This window comes from Chiroxiphia lanceolata, chromosome 11 (genome assembly GCF_009829145.1).
Source record: "Chiroxiphia lanceolata isolate bChiLan1 chromosome 11, bChiLan1.pri, whole genome shotgun sequence".
Lineage (NCBI taxonomy): Eukaryota > Metazoa > Chordata > Aves > Passeriformes > Pipridae > Chiroxiphia > Chiroxiphia lanceolata.
The window spans coordinates 15,370,937-15,380,149 of record NC_045647.1 but is presented as its reverse complement, the minus strand read 5'-3'; the positions used below and the strand labels follow the sequence as shown (position 1 = coordinate 15,380,149).

Genomic DNA, 9,213 nt, shown 5'->3' with positions numbered 1-9,213 from the left:
ACAGCACAGCCCATGTGCAACCCACACTGCACCCCCTTTCCCCCAAGGATGCAGGAGGGGGCTCCTGCTCTCCGAGAGACCCAGGATAAGTCATCAGGTGGCTGCCCACAAGGCCACAACTTCTTGCTTTCCTACCAAAACACAGTCTGCTAACACAACAGTTGTGGGCAAGGCTTTGCCATGCCTTTGTAGGCCACGCTTAAACGGCAAACAAAAGTGTCTTTAGTTTATCTATTTATTTTTGGCGCAGAGGAATGGCTGGGGTCAAAGCCAGTCCCATTCTCAAGCTGTTCTTTGTTCTCTGGTTTATCCAATACCCCCTTATCCCTCTCCTCGCCCTCCCACCTCCCCCTCTCCATTTTACCACAGGTCTTAAAAATTAAGCTGTGCATGAAACCAAACACCACACTTGAACACTGCCCAGCAAATGCTCTTCATGGTCACAGAAGAATACTAATTGACCATAAAAACGAATAAGAGCAGCATGCCCTTATATGGGCAGAGGCTAGACAAGCATCTGACACAAACATCATTTTTAAAGAAAAAATAATATTTATTTGCAATATAAACAAAGTCCCAATATTGGATCAGTATATATAGGGTCACTAATTTTCCTTCATAACTCAGAAATCAGAACCATTCCTCACTAACAAGCTCTCATTTGTACTAATCAGAAAGATGCATCTTATTTTTTTCCTTTAAAGAAAGAAAGACCACTAACAGCACAGGAAGCCTTTACAAACCAGCTTAGCTGTAACACAATACAGATGCACTGTCAAAAAATCCCTGAAAAAATAAATTCCTCCATGAGGTAAGATGCAATTAGGATATTCCCAATTTTCTCACTCGCAACCGTACGCCCATTCTCCCTTCCAATGACCCACGATCCCAACATTGTGGCAAACAAAACCCAACAAACAAACAAAAAACAACCAGAAAACAAGAAACAGAAGCTCATTCCAACATTCTGATAACATCTTGTAACAAAAAGAACAGTTTCAGGATGTGACAGCGTCAAACATTCCTCCAGATGGAGATTTTTTTAATTATTTTTTTCATTTTCTTGAAAAAAGTACAAAAAACTGGATATTTAGAAAAAATCCGTGGCTTTTTTTGTTTTCTTTCAGTTATATGAGAGTTAAAGTGGACAGGGAGGGGGGGAGAAAGGAGGGACTACATTGCAGCCAATAAAGAAATCTCCAAATCCATTCTGCCCTCCTCCCAGAAATTATTACCACTTCCTCCCCTCCCAGCTTGGTATAAGGAGTTTGCCAAACACTAGCCAGAAATACATACAAGTCTTCTCAGAATAGAAGGCACGGCATAAAGTTATTCAAAAGAGGAAGAAGGAAAAAAAAAAAAAAATAATAATCAGAACCTCTGTTGAAAGCTCCAATCATCTCAGAATTTGCCAGTTAATATATATATTCATATATATATATATATATATAAAAATTCTCTGTTACAACGCTCTCCTCCTCACTTGCACATCTCTTCGCGCCCCTCGCACGCTCCGTGCGTGACGATTCAGTCCCGTCCCGCTACGCGATCCTGGCTCTGCTCCGGGCGCTCGCTGCGTTCCCCCTCCACCCCGCACACATGGGAAAGAATTGAGTGTGCACAAGAAACGCCAGCATCGCAACTACCTTCAGTGCTCGGGAAGCTGGGATGGTTTCGGGCCAGCTGGATGACGTTAAGTCAGTCAACAGGCAGCAGAGAATGAAGCCGGGCTCAGACATGCTTCTACCAACTCTGGAGGCTACAAGAGTTTTACCTCTGGCAATAGCAAACAGTGTTTTTTTTTGGCAGGGGTGGCATTTAAAAAAAAAAAAAAAAAAAAAAAAAAAAGAGAAAGCTTGCGGCTTAGTCACCTTGGCTGAATCAGTGCAGAGTTTGTGATTGTGAGTGCAGGAGTGGTGAAGGGGTTGCGTTTAAGCCCAACTGGCCTTCACACATAACAAAGCTTCCTACTAGATGCTAACAACGACAGCAGCAGCATGTATCTCTCTCTGGAGTACCCAGTAATATGCCAGGACATACCAAGGCTTCACAAAGTGTGCAAAATGCATTTGGTCAATATAAACATTTGATTAAAAAAAAAAAATAAATGATCAAACAAGAGACAGAATAAAATACTGGTTTTGCAACCTCGTCTGTACAAACAGTCAGGAACTTACATATTTTAAAAGAGTTTGAACCCAAAGCTCAAGTAAGATCTACCTTTTTTTTGTTTGTTTTTTTTAAACCAAAAAAAAGTAAACTTGGGTTTTAAAACAGTCTTGGCCCAACACCTTTTGTTCACGGTTTCCAAGTGCATAAATCTCCTTATTTTCCACAGCAAGCTAACCCCTGGTAGCTCTTCACACGTGTGCGTGTTCTGACAGTCCCAATGCACCCAGGAAAGCGGTTATTGCCGGTGACAGCTGCGTTCAAAATGCTGTAACATCGCCCGTATTAAATAACCCCCTGTAAAAACACTACCTCTTGGAACCACTTGGATCAGGATACTAGTGAACGGCATTAGCCTTCCTAAAGCAGCGATCAGGCACCTCTGCCCAGAGAAGCTACTCCTTCCAGAGCTGCCTGGCAAGACAGATATTTTCGTAAGAGTTGAAATGCTCAAGAGAAGCGATTCGATGCTCGAGTTCCCGACCAGGCAGCGTCCTCTTCATGTGGACTCCAGGGTGTTCAGCTGAAACAGGTTGTGGTTGGTGGGGGTGGTGAAGTAGAGCTGTTCACTGGGCGAGCGGTTGTCACAAGGGCTGTTGAGTCCCAGAGTCCTCTCAAAGTCCAGGAGTTGGCCCATGAAGTTAAAGTTTGGGGAAATGTTGGATTTTTTCCTTTTCACAAAGTCATAGGCATCGTTCAGGGACAAGTTGAGTTTTTGCATCAAGTAGGCAACAGTGACTGTTACGGACCGGCTGATGCCAGCGAGGCAGTGAACAAGGATCCCACACTTCTTGGAACGGGCCTCATCTGAAACAAGACAAGGGGAAGGGGGAGTCTATTATTCTGCACCAAAAATGCACAGCTTTGGAGCAGGGCCAGGTGGCAGCTGCAAGCTCCTAGGACCAGGATGACTGCCAGAACTGGATCCCCTGCTCCTACTGACACCATCTCATGTCCCTTTGACACCCACATCTCTTCCCACAGGGCTCCTAAGATATTCCCACTCAGGAATATCTATTGTTTAGCATGGCAAAGCTGCACATCCCCAACAAGGCCAAGCATCTCACATGCTTGAGAAGTATGAATCAAGTCTAGCAACACATCCCTCGCCTAGAGAGCATCGGTGTCCTCTATTCAGAGAGCTGGAGTAACCCACAGGAGGCAGATGGAGCTGGAGACAACAGCTCCAGGGAGATGCTGGTGGTTGGGCACAGCACACCCACCTCAGCACCAACTAACTGGGGAAGGCTGTGCACTCAGTGCAAGGCTGCAGCCCAGCAGGACATGAGCTATTATTCTCTTCTGCTGTTCTTGTCCTCCTTCCACTAGAAAGTTACATGAACGTAGTTGATGCCAATTTAAGCAAGAGTCTGAAGTGCAGGAACTTCCCTTATTGTGAAACTGTTCTTTAGGATCGACAGAAATGCACTTCACTACAAACAAACGCTTGTGTTGGAGGAGACTCTCAGGATGAATGGTAGCGGGAAGCAGGAATGCAGGCTGGACCAAAAAATGGCGAGAGAACAGCGGCGAAATTTCCCCTCCCTTGCCACCGACTGAAAAGCACACACACACTCATTGTCTCTCGCACAGCCGGAACAGCGTGATCCCTTTATGAATTGACATCTTAGTGCTGAAAGAGGGACACGCCACTGAGAGCACTGAATGCACGCAAGTACCCAGCACTGCTTACTTCTGGGCAGCCCTATTTGAAGTCAGTCATTTCACTGAGAGCTTGGCGGGGATGCAGAAGGTGGCAGGAGAAAAAGGATCCTCGGGAGAAGCCAGAGGTAAGAGACACTCTGGCACCACAAGTGCAGGGAAGGGCAAGGAAGATGTAGGCAAAACAAAATCCAGACTCAAGCCACAACAGAATTTCTGCCCAGCCTCCAAAACTGGGCAAGAATTTCCAGGATGGTGGGCAGTCACCCCCCAGTGTACCCAGCCCTCCTCACAGGCTCTCTCATTCAACATTTTTCCAGACATTTTCGGCTTTCATCTCACCTGCACAGCATTTCTTGGTGTTTGATTTTAGAGTGAGGTAATCCTCCATTTCCTGTCATTAACTGGAAAGCACAAGCTCGGTGTGCACAGAGACAGGGACTGACTGGCTCAGAGGGATCCCAAATGCCACATGTCAGCAGGAACCCGGTACCTCACCCCTGACGTTTCACACCACGCTCAGCGCAGGAAGTGCGGACGGGACATCAGACGGGTCCCTGTTGCCACACTGAAGCAGCTGCTTCTGACCACAACCATATTACCAGAGGTCAGAAGCTGGGGGCAAAGGAGAGCATGTGGGAACCGGGCTTCCGAAGGCTGAAGAGCAGCCAAGGATCTACTAATGCTCTGCCCCATTTCAGGCCTTATGGTACAGCAAGCACAAGCACTCGGGTCTGAAACCAGGGCAACAAAGCAGCACTGAAATGGGCTGCACAGGTTTCAGTCTGAAGGTAAAGGTCCCCCTTCTCCTTTATCTATATCAGTGCTTTCAATCAGATACGAATCCATGGGGCTTTTAATAGTTAATGGGGGTATTACTACCTGTGCCATTCACACCCCTAAAACAGAACTGATTAGACCAATGACTGTCACAAGCAAACAGCACAGGTCAGGCTGGAGGTGTATCAGCCTGACACACACTTCCCAGAGAATAAGAAGCAATTTTCAAAGTCAAGACCAGCCTGAGAGAAGAGATCTGCCTCCCTGCACCACCCCCCCTCACCAGCCAAAGCTGTCTCGGGGGCTGTCTGCAGAGCAGCTTTTCTATCTGAGCTCTGCAGTACAATTATAATCACTAACTCATTGTGTTGACACTTACCTTAGGAGAAGTATCCATACAAGGAGTTAGTTATGCTAGGGTGACTTACAGCAGGATCCCAACTAGACTAGCAAATCCCCTTGGGAAAACACACACACACTTTTAACCACACTTGGGGCTAAGGAATCGCTGGCACCAGTCACATTAATGCAACTCCCATCAACACTCATTCCTCGAAGCAAAGCAGGCAAAGGAGCTCCCCAGTGCCTGGGTTCAGCCACTTCTCTCAAGTGGAAATCCCCATACAAGGGCAAGAGGCAGCGGGGCCGGTCCGACCACTTGCAGGTAACTCAGCTGAGGTGCTGCAAGAGGGCTGAATTTGGGAAGGGGAGGCCTCCCTGAACCCAGCCAGGGTGACACACATCAGAAGTGCCACCTTGGCAGCACGACACTCAGCTGCTAAGCTGCTGCTGGTGCCGATGCCGTGCCCTGGAGAGGTGAGGCTGGGGATGAGCAACAGCCCTGGGAAGCGGCACACCACATTCCCAAGCGGTGAGTGTGAAAAGAGATGTTTTGCCAACTACCTACCAATGAAAGCAATGGCCTCGGGAAAGAACTGCGAGAGGTTCTGGCTCCAGTGATCTGAGATGGGGATCTGCTTGTACTTGAACTCCCCGTCATGCTCAAACATGTTTGGCAGGTTAGGAGTCACATTCAGGATGTATTTAATGCCGTATTTGCCCAGGACGTCCAAGTTGGTCGAATCTTTGGCACAGCCCAGGTACAGGTAAGGTAGGATCTGGACCGGAAAGGCAGGCTGATTGTTAGGGATGGGACTCCCGTCTGACTCTGTGGCACTGCTGGGTTCCCTGTCGGATTCGCCATCCGAGCAGTCGGAACTTATCCGCAGCCCTCCCAAGCCAAGGACCGACGCTGGGGGAGAGTTGCTGGGCGAGGAGCTGTCGAGGTTCGTCTCGCAGTGCTCAGAATATTCGGTCTGAAACTTGTTAAAGCCACCTGGGAAGAGGGAAAGGAGAGAGGGAAGGGGAGAGACAGAGAGAAAAAGATGTTTTATTCTTCAGAATGGGAAATTCTTCTACCTGTACACATGTGCATGTCACTTTGAAAGTCTCTGCCAGCAAAAAGTTGGTATCCCTTCAACTTCACACCAAGAAAGGCATTCCCCTGCTCCCTCATCTTCCCTGGGCAAACTGCTACTGAGCAAACTGGTCTCAAGAAACCAAAGAGTGTTTCTTACAAAGTTTGATATTGCTGGTGATAAATACGGGCCAAATCTCAACCACGAAAGAAACAAACATCCAAAAATAAAATCAGTGTCAAGAGACAATCTTGCCTTGTTTAGTTTCTCAAAATACGGGTCTGGGGCAGTTTAGGCAAGAGCTACTGTGCCACCTAGATAGGAAAGCACAAAAGTATCTGTGTCTGAAAAGATAAATCAAGAACAACCACCAAGCCCCAATGAAAGAATACATCTTCACACAGAAAAAAAGACCCTAAAGTTTTGCCAAAGAGTGATCCTCACAGCTATTTTATCACAACAAACACGTTTTGTGACAGGGCAGTGTCACAGGTTTGTTCTTCACCCAAACCACATCAGGAGTGCGGAGGGATGGGACTCTACATATCTTCCCTTAAGTCCTTTTCTCTGGCTCCTCGGCTCAGCGGCTTGGGAAGGAAGGCAGAGGTAGGGAAGCAAAAACCCCACCGCCGATCTACCTCCTTTCCAGGCAATATTAAACCGGAGCTCAGCCATCGGGATCTGACACTGACAAATGGTTTAATTAGAAAAGGCTCCTGGAAACTTCGTTAGCGGGTTCGGCGGTTGTGGCGGGGTCACTGAGCAGGACAGACAGCTCCTGCCACATCCATTCATGAAAAAGGCTCGTCCTCGCCCTCTTCCTCCCCCCGCGCCGCCAGACAGCGCCGAGGAGCCATTTTGGAATTTTAATTGGAAACATTTCCCACCGAGGCTCCCGGAAAAAGGCAGAGAAAGGGGCTCAGCTCCTCCCCTGCCCATCAGGGAGAGCTTAGGAGTAACTTCAAAGCCGCTCCTTCCTGCCTAGGGATGAGGAACGACGGGGAGAGAAACAGGAATACAAAGCGAGGGATCAACGGAGCCCATGGGAAACCCCAAAACGGGATGGGATGATGGGATGGGGGACTCGCCCACCGGCACGGGCAGGGATGGGAGGATCGAGGGGGGAACGGGATCAATCCCTGTGCTTGCCCCCTCTCCATGTTTTTAAAGCAGGACTGTGTGGGCAGTGCAGCCCTATGAGCTGGTCCCCAAATACCTGCCTGTTCCACTGCCACCCCAACCCGTTACCAGGGACTCCCCTGGCTCCCCAAAAAGGGTCTATCACGGAGCAGCAGTGTTTTTTAAAGAGCCGCAAGTGGCAACTTTCTTGACCGCTCTCCCACACACACACACACACTCCTCCGCTCTCCTGTTATTCCTGCCTCAAACCCGCCACCCAGCGACCGGACTGGGAGCACTGGGAGGATGCGAGAAGGGTCCCAGCAGCCCAGCTGTGGGCTCTGCTCAGCCCGCTGAGATTTTTCAAAATCGCCAAAAAAAAAAAAAAAAGAAAAAACCAAAACCCAAACAAAAACCACAAACCAAAAAAAACCCCCAAGCACGAAGTCCCCAAACCACCGTCAGTCCCTCAGGAAGGGGCATGTGCGCGGTGCGGGGCTCGGCTCCCCCGCAGCGCAGCTCCGCGCTCCCCATCGCCCTGCCCCGGGGGAGCAGCCGGGCTGCCCCTTCCCAAACCCGCCGGCGCTGCCTAGGAAAGGGGGAGGAAAACCCAAGCGCTGGCTTTTCGGAGACGGGGGAGAGGTAAATAATATGAGAGGGCTCTCCTGCCCCCCCGCAAATCCGGCCATCCCTTCCGCAGGAGAGCCCCCGAAAGGCTCTCTCGGGGGAGCGCAGGCGAGGGGCTCCCCGGCGCTGCCCGGCCGGGGTCGGCTTGGGACGGGGTAGCGCCGGAGGGGCCGTCCTGGCGGCGGGGCTGGGGGGTTTCTCCCGCCACTGCCGGGGAGGCGACGCAGGAAGAAACGGGGCGCTCCCGACTGCTTCCAACCTGCGACCATTTTGTGCGGGGGATTAAAGCGGGATGCATAGGAGAGGGGAAAAAAAATACATACAGAAAAATAAAAATAAATCAGGCACAGGGGGTGAGGGGAGGAAGCAAAACAATCCAGCCGCCTCCGGCCGGCTAGGGGATGGGCGCCGGGGATACAGCGGCCGGTCAGGGGCTGCAGGAGCGGGACGCGGACAAGGGCTGCGGGAGCGGGACGCGGCGGGAGGAAGGGCGGGGGGCACCTCACCTTTCAGGTAATAGGCTTTGCAGCCGTCATCGCGCAGCTTCTGGAGCAAGAGCCCCAGGACGGAGGTGGCGGCGCCGCTGTCCTGCCAGTCGGCGGTGGCCTCGTCGTAGAGCAGCACGGTGTCGGCCTTGCAGCGCTTGACGAAGCGCTCCTTGTCCTCGTGGTTGGGGATGATGGAGCGGATGGGCAGGTTGCCCTTCTTGAGGCGGCGCAGCATGAGCCCGGGGATGGCCAGGTTGATGGCCGTCTCGATGTGCGAGCTCTCGAAGAGCTCGTGGGGGCGGCAGTCGAGCAGCAGCAGCGAGCGGCCGCCGCCCGACTCCAGCTCCTCCTGCAGCCACTCCGCGCTCTTGCACGGCATCGCCGCAGCCATGGGCGCCCGCGGGGAGCTCCCCCAGACCTGCGTTTTCATGGGGCTCGGCAGCGGCGGCCGCCAAGCGCCCGGCCCCACCGGCCACCCACGCGGCGTCCGGACGCGGCCCCCGCTCCCGCCGGTCGGTCCTTGCGCTGCGCCGGACGCGGCTCCGCTCGGCACGGCCGTGGGGTGCGCGCTGCTGCGGCCCGGAGCGCGGCGGCCCCCGCTCTGCCCTACGCGCTGCGCCCCATCCCGGCGGCCTCAATTAAAGCGGGGCTTCGCCGGCGGCTCGGCGTGTCATGCCTCGGGAGGCGGGGCGGCGGCGGGGCCGGGCGGCTCAGCCCCGCCCGCAGCGGCCGGAGCGGCGCGGGCGGCACCGCGCACACGCACAGGGCGGGGCGGCCCCGCCCCCGCCCGCGAGGCCCCGCCCCCGACACGCCCCCAGAGCCAATGAGACGCGGCCTTGGGCAGCGGGGCAGCCATATTTGGGCATGGGCGTGGCCACACAGGGGCAGGGGCGGGGCGGCGGCGGGGGCCGAGCGCGGGAAGGGGGCGGCGGTGCCGCCGACGGACACAG

The 9,213-nt window shown here is 52.5% G+C and overlaps 1 protein-coding gene across 1 annotated transcript; it reads right to left on the bottom strand.

The window, feature by feature from the left end:
- Window positions 1–529: 529 nt before the first annotated feature.
- DUSP7 (dual specificity phosphatase 7) lies at window positions 530–8,904 on the bottom strand. Its single transcript, XM_032698831.1, has 3 exons — window positions 8,282–8,904; window positions 5,519–5,947; window positions 530–2,976 (listed from the first exon to the last, which is right to left on the bottom strand). The coding sequence occupies exons 1-3, from the start codon at window positions 8,691–8,693 to the stop codon at window positions 2,669–2,671; spliced, it is 1,149 nt and encodes a 382-aa protein (XP_032554722.1). The 5' UTR covers window positions 8,694–8,904; the 3' UTR covers window positions 530–2,668.
- Window positions 8,905–9,213: the final 309 nt, after the last annotated feature.

Excerpts from the sequence above, each read along its gene's own strand:
- DUSP7 (XM_032698831.1), bottom strand. The coding sequence starts at position 8,693 with ATGAAAACGCAGGTCTGGGGGAGCTCCCCGCGGGCGCCCATGGCTGCG. Across the intron at positions 5,948-8,281 it reads CAAAGCCTATTACCTGAAAG|GTGGCTTTAACAAGTTTCAG; the intron begins GTGAGGTGCCCC and ends CCCTCTTCCCAG. Across the intron at positions 2,977-5,518 it reads CGAGGCCATTGCTTTCATTG|ATGAGGCCCGTTCCAAGAAG; the intron begins GTAGGTAGTTGG and ends GTCTTGTTTCAG.